The 23,057-nt window shown below is 42.7% G+C and overlaps 1 protein-coding gene across 1 annotated transcript in view; it reads right to left on the reverse strand.

Moving 5' to 3' along the window:
* Positions 1-162: 162 nt before the first annotated feature.
* Positions 163-23,057, reverse strand: part of fam171a1 (family with sequence similarity 171 member A1) — a 41,368-nt gene continuing 18,473 nt past the window's right edge. Inside the window, exons 4-9 of the mRNA XM_047361755.1 lie at positions 22,492-22,650; positions 21,702-21,878; positions 9,310-9,426; positions 9,093-9,207; positions 7,571-7,688; positions 163-5,240 (exon numbers count right to left, since the gene is read on the reverse strand). Coding sequence (XP_047217711.1) covers positions 3,687-5,240; positions 7,571-7,688; positions 9,093-9,207; positions 9,310-9,426; positions 21,702-21,878; positions 22,492-22,650 — 2,240 coding nt within the window. The 3' untranslated portion in view covers positions 163-3,686. The remainder of the gene's footprint in view (positions 5,241-7,570; positions 7,689-9,092; positions 9,208-9,309; positions 9,427-21,701; positions 21,879-22,491; positions 22,651-23,057) is intronic.

The raw sequence follows: 23,057 nt of genomic DNA on the forward strand, positions 1-23,057 counted from the left end.
AGTCACTACGTTTTGGTTTATCAGCTACAATCTGAATAAGATATTTTGAAGTTGAAGGTTGTCAGCTGACCAACATTTCCAAGTATGCATATTTTATCAGGAATGCATACTTTTGCAAAGCACTGCTCTTACACACGAACTCTCATAATAAAACATAAATAATTCCAGTTTGGTCGTTTATTCAGAATAATTGGCTTAAAATATAAAGCAACCAACCGATTTACACACTCAGAATTCAGTATTGCTGCTCCAATCCAGGAACTGGAGGTTGTTGCCGGACACTTTGGCAGAAAACATCATTCATAACAGAAACACACACATGATTTTGACTGAGCAAAGGTAAGAACACAGATATACACACTCTGTAACACGATTGTTATGGGTACAGGAATCTGGATTGGATTGATGATTTCATTGAAGCATCACAAATGGACACAACCACATATAAAAAAAAACCACAGTCATTCTCCAAAACTCTAAATTCTGCAGGGTAGCTTCACATACAGTCACACTTTGCTTCATCTTTCCTGCTTACTCTCAGGGAGTGCCTTAATGATTACTGTAAAGACTTTTAGGATTGCAGCAGCTGGTAGACATTTTCTGAGATGTCTGCAGTGTAGCTGTAGTAATATCCGAGTGCTGAGGAAAGCACACTGCATGCTTCCTTTCGCAAACAGGAGGGAAAAAGAGGTGGGCTGAGGTAGAGGGGGAAAGCTAAAGGCAAAGGAGAGCAAAAAATAAATAGAGTTGCAGAATCAGGTTGTTCAAAGGCACTTGGATTATGTGTGTAAGGAGGGGGGAAGCTAGAACACAGCAAAAAGTTAGTTGGCAAAATATTCCGCAGCATTTGTTTCAGCTCTAACAATAAGCCAGGTAAAGAAAAAAAGCCCTTAATATATTACAAGAAATAAAAACAGCATATTTTCAGATAAAATACTTCATGTTGGCAATTAAAATCAGATGTTAACATTTACAAAAAAGGCATCCGGAGCAGCCGTATAAAAGTGATGCATAGCCTTAAAAACAAAAAATATGCAAGTCAGTGGTTCAGCAAATATTAAAAACCCTTCATAAGATCAACTTCACAATTATTAAGAGAGAAACTACATGGTTTGTAGTGGTAATTTAACTTTATCAGCAAACTGGTGTCACATTATCCGATTTGGCCAAGTCATTTAATTAAACAGACCAATATTTCACGTAAACACCCTGCAGTGTCCATCTTAATCACCATACTGAAAGCCATGTAAAGTACAGGGTTTACATGTTTGTATTGAGGGTGATGCTGCTGTAGGGCTCAAAGCATATTCTAAAGCAGTGAGATCCTACTGAAGTGTACAATTACAATTTCTGTCATGCACATATGTTCCAAAGCCATTAAAATCAGTCACCATGGCTAAACTGGGGTTTTATTCTCACTTTAAATTGGTACTTCCTGGGATTTTGCCAATATGGCTCGAGAAAAACGGTTCCTATGACTAAGACATCAGTTATTTTCCGCCAAAGTCCATGTATACCTAACAAGGCTCCATACATAAAAAGGCATATATTTGTTGTGCATAAAATCTCCCAATTTCTTGCCTCCAAAGTCTATTTGTCAGCCGCTCACTGGTCGTTTGGTAGATGTTCCTAGAGGCTTACGAGGGACCTAATATTTTCTAAACTCAGAAGAGATCCCAGTGCTGGAACATGTTCTCAGTGTTTTTATAAAGAGCAAAAGGTGTTAGTCAGTTGGTCAGTCATTTTCTACCGCTTATTCCATAGTGGGTCGCGGGTCGGTCCACACTATTTTAAAAGTATTTATTCTTTATGTTCCTATCGAAGCAGTTGAGGAGCAATCTTAATGGGGAGGTTTACATTTTTGCTTGCCAGTAAAACTATTTTATGTTTGTTTTGCATGTTTATCAAAAACTAACTGCATATAGGTTATCTGTGTAAAGTGATCTTAGTGTAAAATCCAGTCATCAGAAGTTGCTGAATCAGTATCTTCAAAACCAACATGTTTTTAGAGTAAAACCCCTCTTTATGTGTATCTACATTATACATTAAATACAGGTGCATCTTAATAAATTCATAATTTATAAAAGTTAATTTATTTCAGCAATTCAATTCATTAAATCATATACATACATGTGGTAAAATGGATGAACTCCATTTGCCTAGTTCCAGCTAGTGATTTTACCACTTACCTGTGTTCAAGGAACTAAAGGAGGAGGTGCGGCCTAACCTCCTGTATTTGGAGGTTTCAGGGAAGTGATGTCACAGGAGGTACCAGGTGAAGAGGAGAGAAGAAACTGTTAAAGTGTTAAGTTAACTTTGGGGTTTTGTTTATTAGTTTTGAAGTGTTAGAGTTAGGATATAATTGTTAAACCGTAAACACAGGGTTGTTGCTAGATAGAAGTAGCTTCAGTGATTTGACATTATTTCTCATGTTGGAATATACCTGTAAGATGGAAGATTCCATTTCAGTTAATTGTGTTTGGAAGGGCATGAAGGTATTTAAGCAGATCAGGAAAGAAGTTAAGGAGGGAGGACCAGGTCAGTGTAGCTGTGTGCACGTGACGTTAATTTTGGTTGGTTTGAGTATAGTTATGTTTATTTTGTCACTTTCAAGTTTAAGTAATTTTTGTACATATTTGAGGTTGCTCTTTTTGTAAATAAACCACCTGCTACACTGGAGAACATCAGTCTGCTGCCCTTCTTCAGCCACTTTGGCCACAATATACCACAATACACATTACAGAGTGATATATTTCATGTGTTTATGTGTGTAAATGTGATTGATTATGGCTCACATTAAATAATTAAAAGAATTCAGCTTCTCAGGCCAGTAAAAAGGGGGTGTCTAATACAGAATTGCTATAGTATAGCATTAAATATTGTGGGGACTGCTCACTCGTCCAGCAGATAGTCATTGACACCCACAATAAGGTGGGTAAGCCACAAAAGGTCATTACTAAGGAAGCTTGCTGTTCACGGGGTGCTAAGTGTATAAAAGAACAGTTGAGTGAAAGGAAAAAGTCTGCTAGAAATAAAAATTGCACAAGGAACAGCGATAGTTGCAGGGGTTTGGGGGAGATTCACAAGGCATAGACTGCAGCTGGGGTTGGTGCTTCAAGAGGCACCACAGAGAGACGTATTTAGGACCTGGAATACAGCTGTCGCATTACTTGTGTTAAGCCACCCCTGAACCACAGACCTCAGAGGCATGTTAGGGCTAAGGAGATAAAAAAGACAAATTTTCAATGGTCCAAAGCTTTTCTTTTTTTGGACAAAATAAAGTTTTGCATTTCACTTGGAAAACAAGGTCCCAGAGTGTGGAGGAAGCAGCTCAAACAGGCCCAATGATGCAGACGAGCTAAAGGTTGCAATTAAAGCACCCTGGGTGTCCATCACACCTCAGCAGAACCATAGCCTGAACTCCTCCACGCCACGCCGCATGGAAAACAAACACTTTAAATGTAAAACTGTGTATAATGACTCTATGAGTTTTTAAAGATATTGTAATTTACTGAGATGCACCTGTAATGTCTTTAAGTGAATTTTAGAACTGAGTTGTTACACTTAAGTCACTGAATAAGGTTATGGACACAGAGAAACTCCATCCAGGGTACATTTTGGCAATTGATTATTTATGGAGACTGGCTAGAAAAATGCAAACCTCTCCTTTAACCAGCTTCTGTGACTCATTTAAGGTTGAAGGCCAGCAGAGGTCGCTCCTCCCTTCTCTGCCACGGGCTTTTCTTCTCCTCTTCTCCATCCTCGTGCGCTGCATTGTCATCTGGGGAGACCGACAGCAGCGTGTGATCAGTACTGAAAGTCACTCCCTCTGACGTGGGCAGAGGAGGAGGAGGAGAAGCAGGAGACGCTGGAGAAACTGAGGGTGGTTCCTCTAGTATTCGGACTACCTCGGCTGTTTTCCCCTCCTCGTGCCCAGATCCTTGATTCTCCCGGTTACTCTCTGCTTTGTCTGACATCATGAATCCGGTTTTCCCACTCTCAGGGATGAATTTTTCCTCAGCCCTGCCTCCACTCTCTAGATCATCCACATACACTAGCTGGGTGTAAGCTGTGGCTGGTATGGCAGTTTTTCTTTCTGATGCTTTTTCTTCCCGCTCTGCGTCTCCACACCTGCGCCCCACTCTGGGCTCATTCAGGTCCACACCAGAGTCCAGACTGGCATCATTGCCATGTCTCCCACTGCTGTCAGAATCTTGCTGATCTCCTGAGCTCTGTGTATTACTCTGACAGCCTGCCCGCTGGAGGTCGATGTACGAGTGGCGGATATGAGCATTGGAGCGTCCGTCCAGAGACACAAACCAAGCACGTGGGTGAGGCAGAGGTTTTCCCCCTCTTAGCTCCATTAAAGTCTTTTCAGCCAACAAAGTGTCCTCCTTGTTTATTTCAACAAGAGCTGTTTCCCCAAGAGCAGTAGGAATAGACAAGGACTCTGACAGGCCAAGAGCTTCTGCCTCACCCTGCTTGTTGGGGTCCGGGGTGCTGTCAGAAGAGCTGGGCCCCAGGGGCTGCTGAGAATGTGAGGCATTGAGCTCAGCCTGGATAGTCTCCAAGTCACTTTGCTGGTCAGTTTGCAAGAGAAGGGCCTGACCAGACAGTGGGTGCTCACCAGGTAGGCGCATGTAATGTGCTGGAATCACCAGTGTGGGGCGCACTCTCGAGTAGCCTTCTCCTGCACTGAGCAGGTCCACTGAGCCGCAGCAGAGCAGCTGGCCTGGTCGAGAGAGCGACTGAGGGTTCGGGCGCTCCAGGTGGTCTACCGAACGGGACAGCAGGTGGTCGGGTGCCCTGCAGTCCCCTCCCTCCCCCCTGCAGGGGGAGTGAGGAGGAGAAGACGGAGAGATGCAGTCAATAATACCAATGCTGCTTAACTGGGTAACCGACACCTGACCATGATTGGATGACGACAGCGCTTCTGAAATCTGGTTGCTGGATGAGCAGACAGAGGTGTAGGACTGACGGTAGCCCCTCTCTGTCCCACATGACAGGGCCGTCTTCAACTGGAAAGCCTCTGCAGACTGTCGGTAGTCCCTGATGCGAGGCGTCAGATTGCCGAGGGACGAGCCGTGGTGGCTGTTGTTGCCGAGAGAGGAGCGGCTGTGTTTGGTGAAGTGGATTAGACTCTGCTGCCGCTGATTGTCTTGGGGCTCATACAAAGAAGGCTTCAACATTGGCGTGGTCATGTCAGGCTCGGTGGCTGTGGAAACAAGCTCCAGCTGCACCTGAGCACAATAACATTTAGTCAGATAACGTGTAACAGACTCAAACCAAGGAAAACATGCTGAATACCGATATGCATAAAGCAATGGTCTAGAAAATGAACCTGTGATTTCTTTAGCCTAACCACGCTTCCATACTATTCCAGACTGAAATTTCTCTGGTTTTAGTCCATCTAAAATTATAAATACCAGAGTTTACTATAGATTTATGGTAGATGTATCCACAGCAGGTAGAAATTAAATACATAACCTTTAAACCAAAAAAGGAAAAGAAATATGTAGGATGGATGGATGGCACAGGTTTTGGTGCTCTGGTTGCACAACACTTCCCCATTCTGTCGCTCATCTTTCGCCCCTTTTCCACTGGCTCGCTCCACTCAGTTTCGCTCTACTTGGTACGGTACCAAGTAGAGCGAAAGCAACACACTTTCGCGTTGTGGTTCTACTGACCCACAGACGCCTTGAGCTACCGTATAGCAGCTGAAGCTCCGTCTCAAGCCCTCAGTGTAGCGTGCTGTGCTGCTATTAACATTACTGTTACATTGTCATATTAAAGTAATCTGCGGAAAACGATAAAAAATAGAAATAATAATTAAATTGGTAATAAAAACATAAACTAAATACTAATAATGTTTGTAGTATTGAATATGCAAGAATGTCTTATATATGTTTTTTCATATATACAATATAAATAAAAACAATAATAAAATGATCCACTGGGATAATTTGACCACAGCCCAGTCAGGCTCAAAGGCTCTGATGTGAGGGGGGGGAGGTGGCAGGAGAAGCAGAGAGGAGAGACACTGCAGTCTGAGCTCCAGAGTTTGCCTGAAGAGGTTACAATTTTAGGCTTTATGAAGAAGTTTATGTCTCAGCCATGGCAATAACGTGGACAAGGACTTTAATGGGCAAAACCGCAGACTTCTGACCATGGTGAAGTTAGTTTTAGGTTGGATATTGGATATTCGTGTTCCGGATTCAGTAGGGACCTCCTCTTGGTTGGTCCGATGAAAGTAGTCTGATTACAAGCAGCTGCTCTCTGTCTACTCCCTCCTCCTGCAGACGCTGGTTTGCTTAAGGACTGTCAATAAATTTCGGAACCAAACACGCTGCTTCATGGTGATAATGTTTTGTATGTTGCATCTGAACAGTGTTATGTCTGATCAGCTGGTTTAAGATGTTACTAAATACAGCGTCCCGCCTACGTGTAACTCAGAAAGCTGATGTGTCATTTTGCTTTTCTTTCAGCCTTCAGACACGGTTTAGGATTTGTAAATGGCAAAATTATATTTCAGTTTGACCCGCTCCGGCCATTGTGCTTCTTAATATTGTTGTAGTCACTAATGAGTTTTATTAACTCTTCTCTGCACTAACTCCAAGAAAACCTTCTAATTTCTCCTGGTCCCACGGCTAATCAGTGAACAACAGTATGAACACGTAAAATGTAATCTCGACTCAGCCCCGATCCCACCTGCTCAGGTGCAGGGACCAAAAAAGTAAGTACCGGTACGGAAAAATAGTAATGGAAATGCTTGCAAAGCGAGCCGAGTGGAGTCGAGCCGGTGGAAAAGGGGCATTAGATCCTTCAAACTGAGAGAGGAGATATAATGCTATTAGAGTGTGTCCTTTCTAAATAGCTTTCTGGCACTGCAGAATCTGGCTCCCTGAAGAGGTTGTCACAGCTGTTAATTTGAATTCAAGTTACAGCAACTGTTTTATTTTCAACAACCTAAATCTGGGGACATACTGCACGACTTTTCACTGTCTTTTTAGAAAAGACATGGAGTTCTCAAAAGACTGGTTTCAGTAGATGCTTGCTTCAGGGCTGAAAAACTTGCTATCACATACTTAACTGTACCTGCTGAAGGACCACAGACTACATCAAACCTAATAAAGCCAAGCGAACGCATCAAACTCTGGGGGGCAACAGTTTAAAGCATATTTAAACACACCAGTAGGTGACGGTAAAATAAATAGTAAATACTTTAACCCACAAGTGAATTTCTCAATTGAAAATTAGATTTGGATAGTGCTGATTGTGTTTTTTGTAATGCTCATGTTGAAAGTTTTAAACATTTATTGTTTTTCATGCGAGGTTTTTATTGGGTTTTGGATCGACTTTCTATGTTGCCTTTATCCTAAAAATGTTATTAGTGCTTCCTTAAACAGCAATAACTCAATTCCAATTGGAAAATATTGTCCTTAAATGAACCTGCCTCCTCTTATGCATTAATGAAACTTTTCAATTTAAGAGCAAATTAAAAGTAGAAAGGCCCTTTTACTAGAATGCACAATTCAGTAACTGAGCTGCAGTGTGAGAAAAAGAGACAGACCTCATTGCTGATGAGGTTCATGTGGGACATGGAGGTTGCTTGATCCTTCTTAGAGCTGTCAAGACCAGTTGACAGAACGAACTTGCGATGAGACCCTCGAGGCTTCAGACAGCTACGTCTGCTCAACAGAGACACAGCAGAGCTCATGAGTTAGTCATCAGGAAAAATACTGCATGTAGAAACAACAAAAAACAAAATGTTGTGAAGGACCATCATTTTTCCGACAATTAATACTGAGCAACCACAAGCTCTACCGTTGCCCTGTTATCCCAGACGCTTACATTATTTGCACATGGGAACGTTTAGGTTAGGAAAATATTAATTTCATTGGTAATACTACTACATAGGCACCAGACACTAACACTCTATACAACCCATCATATTCTCATCATGGATGTTCTAATATCATTCCAAATAGCTTTGTATTAGGTATAATCAAGCCCTTGAAAAGGCTTAACTTCCTATACCTAATACCTGGTGTCTGTGATTTTGCAAGCCACTCACCCATCTGAGCAGTGCAGGTGCATATTGCACAGCCAATTTTCAGAAGTAACAAGTAATTTTTATATTTACTTCTTGCAAAACATTTTTTTTTAATTCATGCACATTATTTTGTTCATCTAGGTATTCTGGGGTTTCCCCCTTACTGATATATGCTGATAGTGAAAGAGACCACACTGACTGCTGCAGCACTCAGTCTATCTGTGTCGGGTGACCACCTTTGTGAATTAGGCTCAGAGGTCCGCCAACGGCCCTCAGTGAGAGACCTTTACCTAGCACAGTTCAAACACTATGTTTGCTTTTACAATGTTTCGAGCAAATTACAGGTTTTTCTGATATGTTTGCAAGGGACTAACTGGAGCTGCAATAAAAAATTATGAGCAGAATTATCAACAAGTCCTATCAAAACAGAGAAAACATGATAGTGCTAGCCTAGAACTTTATCAAACTGTTCTGCATGAAAGAAATGTCTGGAGAAGGACATGTCCAGTCAAATATAACTTTAGAAACAAATGATAAACCTCTGCAGGTTTAGGTGAGTTGTCAGACATTATAGCAGCTTTCTTCACAGCATCAACCCCATGTTGGAGCAGCATATTAAGCACTGTCCTACAGAAACTCCAGCTAGGACAAAAAACCTGCCTCTGCCAAGAAAAATGGACAAGAGCGATTGCAGGACCTAGAATGTCACAGGTGAGAAGGATACTGATAGAATAGTGTGCAATTTTACTGCACTTTAAAGCTATAGAGTTTTAGGCATATTCGCCACTTTGTTTGTATTAACTTTAATGTAGCATCGGGCTACAAGTTGGTATCAGGTAACAAAATGCATAAAACTAGTGTTGGGAGTTCTCACGTACTGTTCATCCGCTATATACAAAAATAAAGATCTGATAACAATACATTTGTATTGATATCACAATCCCCATTTTCCCTTTATCCACTAATTTCAGCAGCCAAACAAGCAACCGCTGGTGAATCAGTGGGAGATTTTGCTGTGAACTGTTAATATTTTACACACCGGCAGTAGTACAAGAGCAGGCCCAGCAGGGACAGCAGAATAAAAGCCATGCCTCCAAGTATGGCCAACAGGAACACTGTATGGTAAGTGCTGATGTCCCTTGCCACCATCGGACCTGCAAGGAAGACAACTTTAATGATTAATAAGACAAGTAAACAGCTCCTGCAAAAAACAACAAAGGCATTAACTATACTGGAATTTGTGTCTAGGTTTTTACCAGAGTGCAGAGGGGACAAGGCGGCCACCCAATACCCGAGCTGTGGAGCAAGATAGGTCAGAGTAAGCTGGTTTCCCACCCTCTGTACGTGACCTGAACTGCTCTTGATCCAGGCGCCTACACAAACAAGATAACATTGCTTAAAATCCAATATTCCCAAAAATGACCGTGTCAGAAATAACTTCAGAGGGAATTAGTGACAAAGGGAAAACTGCATGATCTGTACTAATTCCCACCTGACTCTCCTTAATTAGGTACAGACAGACAATCTTATGTAAAAATTACCAATGCAATATAAAAGGTAGGTAAGTGTACAGTAGTTCGCTCTCCACAGCCTTTAACCTTACGTTAATAAAAGTTGTAAATAGGCAGAATGATTTATTTCTAAATCACTTAGCCTTGTGAACTTGAGATCAATTGTTGCCTTAAACAATAAAAAAAACTGATTTTATAAAAGAAAACGTTCTTCACTATTTTTTGTTATATTTGGCTGTTACATGTAAAATTATTTTTCATTTTTTTCTTCTCTTCTTTTTCTTTTACGCAACTTTTTTTCCCCCTGCCCTCAGTTTCTAAAATTTTTTTCACAATATGATGACAAGACTTGGTAGTACACTGATTAGTAATCGTCACAGCAGAGGATGACCCTGAAAAAGACAAAGTTTGTTCACTATGCCTTGGTCAATATTTTTTTTAATTCCTTTTTTAATTGCTTTTTAAACATTTTTACACACCATAATGTGACTTTGATCATTTTCATGCCCACTTGTTTTTTGCTTTTGCACTGGGACTTTCTGACTAAAAGCAAGAAGCCTGAGGCATTATAGTTACACTACAAGTCCCCAGCTGTGTTTCAAAATGCCTTGTCCTCTAACTTCGCATTGCATTTTGTTTGCGGACTTAAAACATATTTGACTTACGGCTTAAAAAGTAAAACTTTTGAATCTGAAGAACAATGCAATATCCAAAGCATCCACAAGGAGGCAGCCTGCAAATACCAACAGAGAGCCAAAGAGAGGAAGCCTAAAGCACTGATTGATTGGCTTACAATGAATCTGCACTTAAAGGAAACATTCAATGGGGCCTTTACACTCCTGACCCCATGTATTTCAGGGACAACTGGAATGATTCTGTTTCTTATATTTACACAAATTTAAACAAATCGTCTTTAGGAATTTGCACGGACATTAAAAAGGGGAAACTTAATTGGAGGCGGGGGATTTTTAAAGGTCAAAAAACATGCATCCAATAGAGGAAACAGAGTAAAAAAACATGCCAACCAAAGGAAACACAAGTGGACGTGTAGGAGGAATGGAATGAGAGATAAGACAAATAAAAGAGGATGAAAGAAATGAGAGATGCTGTGTGACTCAGCTCCTCTCTCCCCGTGTTCAGGCCTGCTTGGATTCACTGAGGATCTGTCTGAACCGTTTCCACAGGGGACTCCTCTCAGTGAGCATCTGACCCGTTTAATAGTGACATTTAAGGATTCTGTTCCCACGCTTCCACACAATGTAGTGTAAAGTAAAATGGGGACTGTTAAAGCTTTGCAAACATTTAGAATGTAAACACAGGCCTTGTATATTAGTTCTCCCTTTTACTCATTCATGCAAAGTCAACACAGCCGTCTATAGATAGTAGCTGGCTCATCTCAGAGAGCTGCTCCTATTTGCATCAAACCTCACCTCAAGATAAGGGTGTGTGTGTTTGCGGACCGCAAACACACACAGAATCAGCAGATGAACTTGATCTGTTTTTATATGACATCATTTTTGCTCCATGCCAGCTAGACGTCCAACAATACAACAGTTCGTCAGTTATACAAGACGAACAGGTTTCTGTGTGTCGTCCATGCTGATATTTCATAAACAAAACCGCTTCCTTTGTATGATTTTATCAGATCGCGAAATCAACATGGATTTCAAAGTTCACTCATTGTTTGATAGTTATAATCCCCAGGGGAACAAATATACATCACTCCAGATATGTATTTTAAGCAACCAAGTGTCCAGAGAAAAGACTTATTCTGAAGTGACTTTTCTGTTGTGTCACCTGGTTGGTGAGATGCTAAGGAATGAGAGGTGTAGCCTGGGCTTCTGTTGTGGAAGTACATGCTGATGCAGGCTGGTGTGTTTGTCTTCTTTAGTCTCCTATCAGAGCATTCTCAACAGGCTCTGGATGAGGACACCTTGAGCACTTCAATTAGCTCAGTGGAACCCTGTGATCATTTTGTACCATGCCTGAAAGTAACCTCCACACATTGAACAGTCACCTAAAATGATCCTGTTTAAAAACCAAAATAAATTTAGGTAAAACAGACTAAGAGAAGAGTTTAAGTCTCCCCTTATCTAACTACCAAATGCAATTTTCCCTACTAGAAAGGAGATGCAGCGAAAGGCTTTCAATGCCTTTCAAAAGGTATTCATAGCCCTGGAACGTTTTCACATTTTTTAACACTACAACCAGAAACTTCAGCGTATTTAATTGGAAATATACGTTACTAACTAATGCAAAATAGTGCATAATTGTGAAATGGCTGGAAATAGATACATGGTTTTTACATTTTTTTTTAAATAAGTAATTTCTGTCCCAGCCTCAAATCTTTTATGACCAACTGTTTTTTTTCCTCCAGGATTGCCCGTATTTATCTCCAACCAACTTCCCATCAACTTTGACCAGTTCCCCCTGTTCTTGTTGAAGAAAAACATCCCCGCAGCATGATGCTGCCACCACTATGTTTTACAGTTCACATTGTGCTCCCACCACACAAAGCATTTTGCATGTAGGCAAAAAAGTTACCTTTGTTCTCATCTGACCGGAGCACCTTCCTCCGCATGTTTGCTGTGTCCCCTACATGGCTTGTGGTTAGCTACAGACAAGATTTTTTATGGTTTTCTTTTAACAATGGTCTTTCTTTTTGCCAGTCTTCAATAAAGCCATATCTGTGGAGTCCTCTCCATGGTCGGCCTCACAGTTTAGGTGGACGGTCTTGGTAGGTTTGCAGTTGCGCTGTGCTCTTTCAGATGATGGACTCAACATTGTTGCGAGATTTCGAAAGCTCAGGACATTGTTTAATAATCTAAACCTGCTTTGAACTTCGCCACAACTTTATCCCTGACCTATAGGGCCTCAGTTTTCTGTTGGCGAAAAAAAACAAAACAACTATAAATTTCCTACCACTTCAAAATTCAACGCATCTTTGTGTCATTTATAAAATCCCAATAAAATGCATTACATTTTGTGGTTGTACCATGGCAAAAGGTGGGGTATTAATACTTTACCTTGTATACCTAGTGTGTTTTTGCCTTAAAGCTGCAGTAACTTTTGTAAAAATGTATTTTTTACATATTTATTAAAACTGTCACTATGTCCTGGTCCATTTGCAGAAATACATTGCTCCCAGTCAGAAACAACCAATCAGAGTCAGGAGGAATGTCTTAGCGGTGTCAATCATGCTTGTGTACAAACAGCACACTCACACCCCTCCCCCGCACAGCGGGTGCCGTCATTCAAGCTCAAGATTGCCGGTGTGCTGCAGCTGTGCTAATGGTGGAGAAACAACTTAGCCTTACAGGAGATCTAGCAGTGAATGTGCCATATCTGTTTATGTGTCGTCATTGGTGGGCCTGTTTACTAGCCTGTGCGTTCACGGCGAGCTCCACTATGGGGGAGGAGCTGTGGGGGGAGGGCTGTAGCACAGTAGAGAGCAAAACGGAGGGACCTGTAAGGTTTGTTTGAAAAATTTTCAGGCTAAGTCCACATTTTTCTCAGAACTCCCTACTGCAGCTTTAAGGTTTCTTTATACAAAAAAAAGAAACAAGAGCAACAGATGATTCTCTTTAATGATTTACGTCATGCTCTAAATATAAAGATGCTCAATATGGGCTTAACATAGAGAAACAACAAACAGCTAATTTCTTTTCCAAATAACAAAAATGAACCAGACTGGGTTATATTGGGAAACTTTCACTGACTAAAGTGCAGACTGTTCTTTCAGGGATGGTACTGATTACCAGACAAATTGCAAATGAGAAAGGAGTGTTTGTATGCAAACCGAATTCCAAGTAAATGCAAATTATGCTTTTTATCCTACAACCAAGATCAGACAATACATCAGTCACTGCATTGGTAAGAGGTTAAATGTCACTGGACCTACAGCTAGTCTCTGGTGCCCATGTCTATACAAATGTTAGAATTTCCTGTTAAACCACTCTAAAAAAAAAAAAAACAGTTTCAGCTCTGGATAAAACAATGAAGCACATCTTAGTTCACCAGGAAAAAATTGTCTTAAAGACCTTTTTTCTCCACTGGCGGAGCACAAATACAACAGAGACAGACGGGGTCAGGAAATGTGAGACTAATGTGGCTACAGAGGAATGTTTTATAAAGCAGGCTTGTGCAACTCCACTTAAAGCTGCCTGTCCAAGAGGAACTGGGTGTGTCTCACAGTGGGGTGTTTGATAAATAGATTTTTCTGGAAATAAATCAAAATGTACGTCGAGGCTTTAAGCTTTTATAAACCAACACTGCAAAGCTCTTTGCTATTATTTAGTTACGTCTGAGATTTAACAGAGCCGGAGGAGATTACGCCTTATGGTCCAAACTTGTGATGTCTAACAGTACTTTGATTTGCAGATTAATGTGGAACTGGGTCTGGTCATTGTATGACTTTATGAATCAAGTTATTCATTGTTCACTCTGACCTGAATGACTGCCCAGTAAGAGCATGCACGTGGTGTGTAATAACTCACATACTGTGGTCATTTAGATAGTAATTTACCTTTAAATGAAGATTCAATGCAGTAGCTTAAGGCAAAACTGACTTTTGACTTTTTTATCTCCGAAGTGACTGAATGCCATTTCACCCCTTGCCCCTCATTTTGTAGATTTTGTAGTGTTACAACATGTATATTATGTTTGATCTCACTTTTTATGTCAATCATCAGAAAAAATGGCAAAGACTAATATTTCTTAATTGATATATTCCACTGTGCCAAAAACTATTAGGAAGTGCATGACAATGATGATCTTCTCAACACACACAAAAAATAAAAAAGTATTCTACTTCTAAAATACACTGCTGCACCACAAATAAACAAAGAATCCACTGAAATTTATAGTTTGATATACTGTAATGCAGGGGCGTTTTTAGGGTCTCAAAACATCGGGGCTTTAGCCCAAATCCAAAATACTTAGATTTCCATAAGACAAATTATAGGTAATTAAATTTTTTTTTTGTTAGAAGCTTAATGAAGGACAAGGAGAAACAGAGTTTAGGCCTGATGAAAAACCATTTTGCTGAAGCAAATAATGACACATTTTGAGGTATTTAGAAAAGAACTTAATCTGAATTTTTGCTTGCAAACGTTTTTCTTAAACTCAGAGATGTTTACTATGGGCCAGATAAATGTGCTTCTTTTGTCATCTACATAAATGACCTTTTTAAACGTTACATTGTTATCAAAGTGTTCCACTCCTAAGGCTCCATTGTCTTAATTTTGTACATTTCAAAAAAGGAAACTGGTATAAAGTAGATTTTTATTAAATCTTAGTCAATTGGTAAAATCCAAAAACACATTTATTTATTTTAATTATGCCAACAGCTTTCGAAACATTTTATTAAAATTGTTCCTTCTTTTCTGAACCTGTTCTCTTTTAGCACCATCTTTTCAGCCCTTCATTCCACTTCTGAAGAAATTTGGCCTCCCAAAAATAATAAATGAAACATTTTACAACAGTCTTTTGTTCTGCACTGAGCATGTGAGACATTAGTGCAGTTCTTACTGTTAAACACTTTGAGAGGAAAGGGTGTTAAGTTGTGGTGTTTAAAATATAGCATAGAGCCTCAACCTGGACCTTATCAGTACTAATATTACAGTTATTAATAACTGTATACATATGGTATGTATGTATCACCTTCAGTAAAACTGTATCCTTGTTTAATTAGTTTAGTTTATATAATATTACATGTGTAATTCAGAAAAAAAAAAAAGTTAACTAATCAATGGTCCACCTGTGGTAAATTGCTATGATTTATTTCTTAATTATACTGCATCTTTAAAGCCCGAGCCACATGTTTAGAATCAGCACCGAAGATATGAAAGAGAAGAGGGACGCTTACTTTTGTACTTTCTACTACGTCTTACTGGAACCAGGAGATATTTTCCTGGTTTATTGAGCAACACTTTTTTCTGTCTACATGTAGAACTAGACTGTAAGACTGGCTGCAACAATGAGATGCAATGTGTTGATCTGAAGGACCTTTTAATGTGTTCAGCTACGTTAGGATTAAATCCTTTTATTTTGACTGAAGTAAAGGACCAGATATTTTCACATTATGATTCAAATACGGCCCCTCCTTGAACCGCCACCTTAACGTGGTGGAGGGGTTTGAGTGCTCGAATGATCCTAGAGGCTATGTTGTCTGGGGCTTAAATGCCCCTGATAGGGTCTCCCATGGCAAACAGGCTCTAGGTGATGGGTCAGACAAAGAGCGGTTCGAGAATCCCTCATGATGACTACAGAATCGAGGCACGTGACGTTGCCCGGTACGGCGGAGACGGGGTCCCACCCTGGAGCCAGGCCGGGGGTCGGGACTCGTCGGAGAGCGCCTGGTGGCTGGGTTGCTCCTCGCGGGACCCGGCCGGGCCAAGCCCGAACGAGAGACGTGAGACCATCCCCCAGTGGGCCCACCACCTGCAGGGGGAACGGTGAGGGACCGGTGCAAAGAGGATTGGGCGGCGGACGAAGGTGGAGACCTCGGCGGCCCAATCCCCGGATGCTTAGGTTGGCTCTAGGGACGTGGAATGTCACCTCGCTGGGGTGGAAGGAGCCTGAGCTGGTGCGAGAGGTCGAGAGATATTGACTAGAACCCATCTCCTTGAGAGGGGCTGGACTCTCTTCTACTCTGGAGTGGCCCGCAGGCAGAGGCGGCGGGCTGGTGTGGGTTTGCTTGTTGCCCCCCAGCTCAGCCGTCTCGTGTTGGGGTTTACCCCAGTGGATGAGAGGGTCGCATCTCTGCGCCTTCGGGTTGGGGAGAGGTCTCTGACTATCATTTCGGCCTACGGGCCGAGTGGTAGTGCGGAGTACCCGGCCTTCTTGGCGTCCCTGTCGGGAGTGCTGGATAGTGCCTCTCCTGGGGACTCCATTATTCTGCTGGGGGACTTCAACACCCACGTGGGAAAGGACAGTGACACCTGGAGAGGCGTGATTGGGAGGAATGGCCTCCCCGATCTGAATCCAAGCGGTGTTTTGTTATTGGACTTCTGTGCTAGTCACGGATTGTCCATAATGAACACCATGTTCAAACATAAGGGTGTCCATCAGTGCACTTGGCACCAGGATACCCTAGGCAGGAGGTCAATGATCGACTTTGTTATCGTATCATCAGACCTTCGGGTGAAGAGAGGGGCTGAGCTGTCCACTGATCACCACCTGGTGGTGAGTTGGATCCGCTGGAGGAGGAGAAAGCCGGACAGACTTGGCAGGCCCAAGCGCATAGTGAGGGTCTGCTGGGAACGTCTGGCAGAGCCCTCGGCCAGGGATGTATTCAACTCTCACCTCCGGGAGAGCTTTGACCAGATTCCGAGGGATGTTGGAGACATAGAGTCCGAATGGACCTTGTTCTCCACATCTATTGTCGATGCTGCTGCCCGTAGCTGCGGCCGTAAGGTCTGCGGTGCCTGTCACGGCGGCAATCCCCGAACCCGGTGGTGGACACCGGCAGTAAGGGACGCTGTCAAGCTGAAGAAGGAGTCCTATTGGCTGTGGTCGGCTTGTGGGACTCCTGATGCGGCTGACCGGTACCGTGGGGCCAAGCGTGCCGCGGCCCGGGCGGTGGCAGAGGCAGAGGCAAAAACTCGGACCTGGGAGGAGTTTGGTGAGGCCATGGAGAAGGACTACCGGTTGGCCCCAAAGCAATTCTGGCAAACCGTCCGGCGCCTCAGGAGGGGGAAGCAGTGCTTCGCCAATACTGTTTACAGTGGGGGTGGGGAGCTGCTGACCTCCACTGGGGACATTATCGACCGGTGGAAGGAGTACTTCGAGGATCTCCTCAATCCTGCCATCACGCATTCCCTGGTGGAAACAGAGGCTGGGGACTCGGGGTTGGACTCTTTCATCACCCAGGCTGAAGTCACCGAGGTGGTTAAAAAGCTCGGCGGTGGCACGGATTCGGGGTTGGATGAGATCCGCCCTGAGTACCTCAAGTCTTTGGATGTTGTGGGGCTGTCATGGTTGACACGCCTCTTCAACATTGCGTGGCGGACGGGGACAGTGCCTTTGGATTGGCAGACTGGGGTGGTGGTCCCCCTTGATAAGAAGGGTGACCGGAGGGTGTGTTCCAACTACAGGGGGATCACACTCCTCAGCCTCCCTGGTTAGGCCTACGCCAGGGTATTGGAGAGGAGAGTCCGGCCGATAGTCGAACCCCGGCTTCAGGAGGAGCAGTGTGGTTTTCGTCCCGGCCGTGGGACACTGGACCAGCTCTATTCCCTCTACAGGGTACTCGAGGGTTCATGAGAGTTTGCCCAACCGGTCCACATGTGTTTTGTGGACCTGGAGAAAGCATTCGACTGTGTCCCTCGTGATGCCCTGTGGGGGGTGCTCCTGGAGTATGGAATCGGTGGCTCTTTACTAGGGGCCATCCGGTCTCTGTACAAGCGGAGCAGGAGTTTGGTTCGCATTGCCGGCACTAAGTCGGACCTGTTCCCGGTGCATGTTGGACTCCGGCAGGGCTGCCCTTTGTCACCGGTCCTGTTCATAACTTTTATGGACAGGATTTCTAGGCGCAGCCAAGGGCCAGAGGGGGTCTGGTTTGGGGACCAGAGGATTTCGTCTCTTCTTTTTGCAGATGACGTGGTCCTGCTAGCCCCCTCTAGCCAAGACCTACAGCATGCACTGGGGCGGTTCGCAGCCGAGTGTGAAGCGGCTGAGATGAAGATCAGCTCCTCCAAGTCTGAGGCCACGGTTCTCGACTGGAAAAGGGTAGCTTGTCCTCTTCAGGTTGGAGGGGAGTTCCTGCCTCAAGTGGAGGAGTTTAAGTATCTCGGGGTCTTGTTCACGAGTGAGGGAAGAATGGAGCGGGAGATCGACAGACGGATCGGTGCGGCTGCCACAGTAATGGGGGCGCTGTGCCGGTCCGTTGTGGTGAAGAAAGAGCTGAGCCGAAAAGCTTAGCTCTCAATTTACCGGTCGGTCTACGTTCCTACCCTCACCTATGGCCATGAACTTTGGGTCATGACCGAAAGAACGAGATCCCGGATACAAGCGGAGGAAATGAGCTTCCTTTGTAGGGTGGCCGGGCACTCCCTTAGAGATAGGGTGAGGAGCTCGGCCATCCGGGAGGGGCTCGGAGTAGAGCCGCTGCTTCTCCACATCGAGAGGAGCCAGTTGAGGTGGCTCGGGCATCTATACCGGATGCCTCCTGGACGCCTTCCTCGGGAGGTGTTCCAGGCAAGTCCCACCGGGAGGAGGCCCAGGGGACGGCCCAGGACACACTGGAGGGACTATGTCTCTCAGCTGGCCTGGGAACGCCTTGGGCTCCCCCCGGAGGAGCTGGAAGAGGTGTCTGGAGAGAGGAACGTCTGGGCGTCTCTGCTGAGTCTGCTGCCCCCGCGACCCAGTCCCGGATAAAGCGGAAGACGACGAGTACGAGTACGATTCAAATCCGGTTAGAAGGTTGCTGCTGTTTTCTATCACAGCCACATTTAACTTCACCTGTAGCTCAGGTGAAACTTCCTCATCATGACCCTGATGATGCTCGTTAGAGTGAACCTCCACCTCATGTCTTGCTGGGTGAATAAGTGATTAGCTGTAACTTACAATTAGCCCATTCCGAGTCAGCATTCAGGTTTTACAGCTATCTTCGTCTGGTTTATACCGCTCGGCGTCCACCTGTTCCTGAACACACGCACCCACCAGGCTCCCACTCTCCGGTTGGCTCCGCGGTTGCTCTGAAATGAGCCCTGTTTGAAGTGCTCAGTGTAACTTTTCAGGTAATGAAGGAGGCAGGTCGACCTGGAGTAAACTGCTGTTCTGTACTTCTCCAGAATGGAGTTTGTCTCTGGCTGTGCGCATAGTTGAGCATTCGCGGTGCCGCAAGTGCGCAAATAGCTATTTTTTGTCTTCTCCTTTTAACTCATTGTCAGGTTAGGTGGAGCGGGACCTGATTATATGGAACACAATTGAAAAAATCTGATTGTTTTTAAATAAAAATGTGAAGTCCAATACCATTTTGTGGCTGCATCTTTTTAATCCTTCTAAATTTCTTCTATCAAGAAGACCGGGGCTATTCAGAAAACATCCGGGGCTTCCCGGGGCATCACGCGTGTACACGCCTCAGTTTAATCTATGCATGTTTGACTCTCTGCTGTTTTGGAATACATAATATATACCAAGTAGTATGTTTGTTAGGATATTGGCAATACATTAAGAAAATCTAATGTATCTAAATTTAAATTTAAAATAGATGTATTTGTCAATAAGGCACAATAGGCATTACATTTTTGTTCTTCCCATGCATGCTTTAAAATATGTGCTAATGATAGGGCTAACATTTGGAAGACAAGTCAGTTTATGTAGAAAGCACAAGAAGTTTGGCTAAATGGGATCCGCCCTAAGACCTGATAGAATACAGCATCTATTTTCCACAATAATATTCTCTCATAATAGTCATTCTTTCTGCCATTTTAAGCTGTTGTACTATTTGTTTTTATAAAGTGCTGGGCCCTCTTATAGGAGACAAAACACAAGGCCTTCAGCTTTACTCTCCTTTTTTCATTTATTTTTGAATATTCCATATTTATTCATCATGAAGATTGTAAATGAATGTTTGGTATGTCATATTTCTTGGTGAGTGGCTGCTTTAATACTGTGAAATGACTACAAGCATTTAAAAAAAATTTTTACGCGCAGAACGACTCTCAGCAGACAGTGATCTGCTTAGTCCTAGAATCTCAGATGCCACAGAAGAGCAGCTCTCTGATTGGTCAACTTCAGAACTCCTTTAGCTCATTGGGTAGAAATGATTTGGCTGGAAAATCACGCTGCCCAAAATTCTGCTTTAATTGGTTGATCAGGACTGGTTGACATGGTCGGATCGGTGGTACCAGACCCTTTGGATAGCTTTGCTTGGAACCAACATGAACACACAGGAAAGACGTTGGATCGGTCTGAATCAACTTGGCATGATCTCCTTTTGGACTGCGGTTGTGGTAATTGTTGAAGTCACAGTATTCTAGTCCATCTCTCAAAATATTGACGATAGACATAGGAAATGTCTTTTGAGTGAAATCTAATTATTACAATCTTCTGTTGTTGGTGTGCAGTTTTTGTAAGTGTATAAACCTTTATTTACACTTTACCGTGTGTACATTTTTATTAACTAGTTTTATGGTTTGTATGGTTTCCTTATTTTCTTTATTTTTAATAAACCCCTGGGTTTTTTTTATTCCCACCAGCTCATTTTGTTTGTTTTTCTTTTAGGTTTTGTTCTGACTTTCTGGTAATTTTCTTTGCAAATACACCAATTTGTGTATTGTAGAAATTTTGCAAGATGCCAGTTTTTTTATTTTTCACTCATCTCATACAGGTCTTTAAGCCTTCAGAAACTTTTCCTAAGTATGCATTCTTTGCATAAATAACCTGATTCAGAATCCAAAGTGAAACGCCTTCAGAAATCCAAACCCGCTGTAAAAGAGAGCACCACTGCTGTTCTGTTTAAAAGTGACCTCTATGGGCCGACTAACAAAGGGCTATCCTGTATCTCAATGCGTTTCTACACCAAAGACACAGTCCAAAAGAGATCCTCTCCCTAAATGTCCTGAGCGGATGCTGAGGTGAATGGAGGCGGATACTCTGGCAGTCCAGACCTTTTCCAGCTATTGCGTCTCTCAAACATTTCTCTATGACAGAAATGAAAATTGCCTTTTGGTCATAAATCTAATCATGCAATCTTGATAATGCAATAAGTTTTAGGATTTTAAATCAGTCTAATTAGTAAACAAAAAGAGTTTCTGTTCTATTCAAACTCTACATTAAGAAGTAGTGTGTTTTACAATTTCCTATTCATATTGTTTAGGGTTGTTTTCTTTTTTATTCTTCTGTAATAAGCAGACATTGATTAAAATGAGTTGTTATATTCCTCACTTTAATCTAATGTTAGATTTTCTCTAAATGGAAAGGTTTAAAAATCCAAATAAATTCCCTTCTTTATTTAAGGATGTAATCATTAAAATGCTTCTGATAAAACTAAGTATTACTGATAAACTACTATGATTGATTTTGACAACCAGTGAAATTAGTTGAGTTTAGGACATTAAATTCAAAAACATTTTTTACCTTAATGTCAAATATTTCTCTCTACTCAGACTTTGAAACCGGTTCCTACTTACCTAAACGAGGGTCAAATCTCCAAGCAGGGATGTGATCATTTTCTTTCAAGCTGCTGTCCACTGGCAGAGGAACGGAGAACGTGATTGGTCCATTCACCTGCAGCTCGGCTCCATCGCTGGCCAATAGGTGTACAGAGATGGCTGCTACAGGAGTCAGCTCAAACTTCTTCTCTGTGCCTACGAGAGCGCAAGTAAGAGCGTAAGAAAGAAAATGCAGCAAAAAAGGAAAGTGAGCAGGAGGAAGGTAGCAGGGCAAGAGGGGGAGTGGAAACAGGACCAGACAGCGGGGTTGTAACAAAAAAGAAAAAAAAACAAGCAGCTTAGATAAAGGAGAGTCACTGAGCCGGACAGGAAAGAAAGCAAAGGAAAACAGGAAAGAAGGAAACAGGGTGAAAAAAACTGGAGACATTGAGTGTCACAAAGCAACAACATGCCAGCGCTGCCTGGGAGGAAACCTATAGGCAGTACAGACAGGGAGATCTGGAGAGTTGCTCAAGCTTAAGGAGAAATTGGGACATTCAAAATTATTTTAACACATATCAAGATGTGGATAAAATTTCCTGAAACCATGCAGCTATGGGACTTGTGACAGAACAGAGAGCACACAAAGGGGCTATTGTCTTTCATTACAGACACAGAAAGGCCTGCAGAGGTAGTGGCTGTACTACTACTGAGACACTCCACTTCCCAGTCTGTCACTGAGGAGCTCGACACTCCGTTCAGCTGGGATTTTTGTTTTAAAAATGTCTTCTTTATCTACTTTGTACTGGACCTTTAGTGTGACCCTGACCTGTGCTGTTGCTGCCCAGTATCTGCAGATGGGGAAAGTGCTGGATGCGTGACGGGGAGCTTGCCACAGTAAGCAGAGCAGTCAGGTTGGCGAAGGATGTGTCGGCAGGAAGACTAAGGGCTCTGCGCAGGAAATGAATGCTGGGCTGGCCTCTTAAACCTTCGAGAATGACGGATAGGTCAGAACAATGAATGTGCATTTCAATTTTATTTTATTCAAATCAAATAACAATGCAAATATTTTAAAGCATGCGAAAAGTTGATGGTCAAGACTGATAAAGCACTTCACCATAACCATAACAACGGTTTCAGTTTCTCTAATTTGCCCCACCGTTGTTTTTCTCATCAATATTAACAACATGGAGATGCACAGAAAAATCGGCTGATGACTGGAATCTGACAATTTCTAGCCTTATTAGTGAAAAACCTAAAAATGTATCATATCTTAGTCAATGGATGCACCATAGTTCTCACAACCAGTTCACTTGGTACCAAACACTCTTCAGTGTGGATGTTGTTACTTAGAATACTCAAAGTTAACCCTTTTCTGTATCAGTAAGGTGTTCA

Source organism: Girardinichthys multiradiatus, chromosome 3, assembly GCF_021462225.1.
Source record: "Girardinichthys multiradiatus isolate DD_20200921_A chromosome 3, DD_fGirMul_XY1, whole genome shotgun sequence".
NCBI classification, from domain to species: Eukaryota; Metazoa; Chordata; class Actinopteri; order Cyprinodontiformes; family Goodeidae; genus Girardinichthys; species Girardinichthys multiradiatus.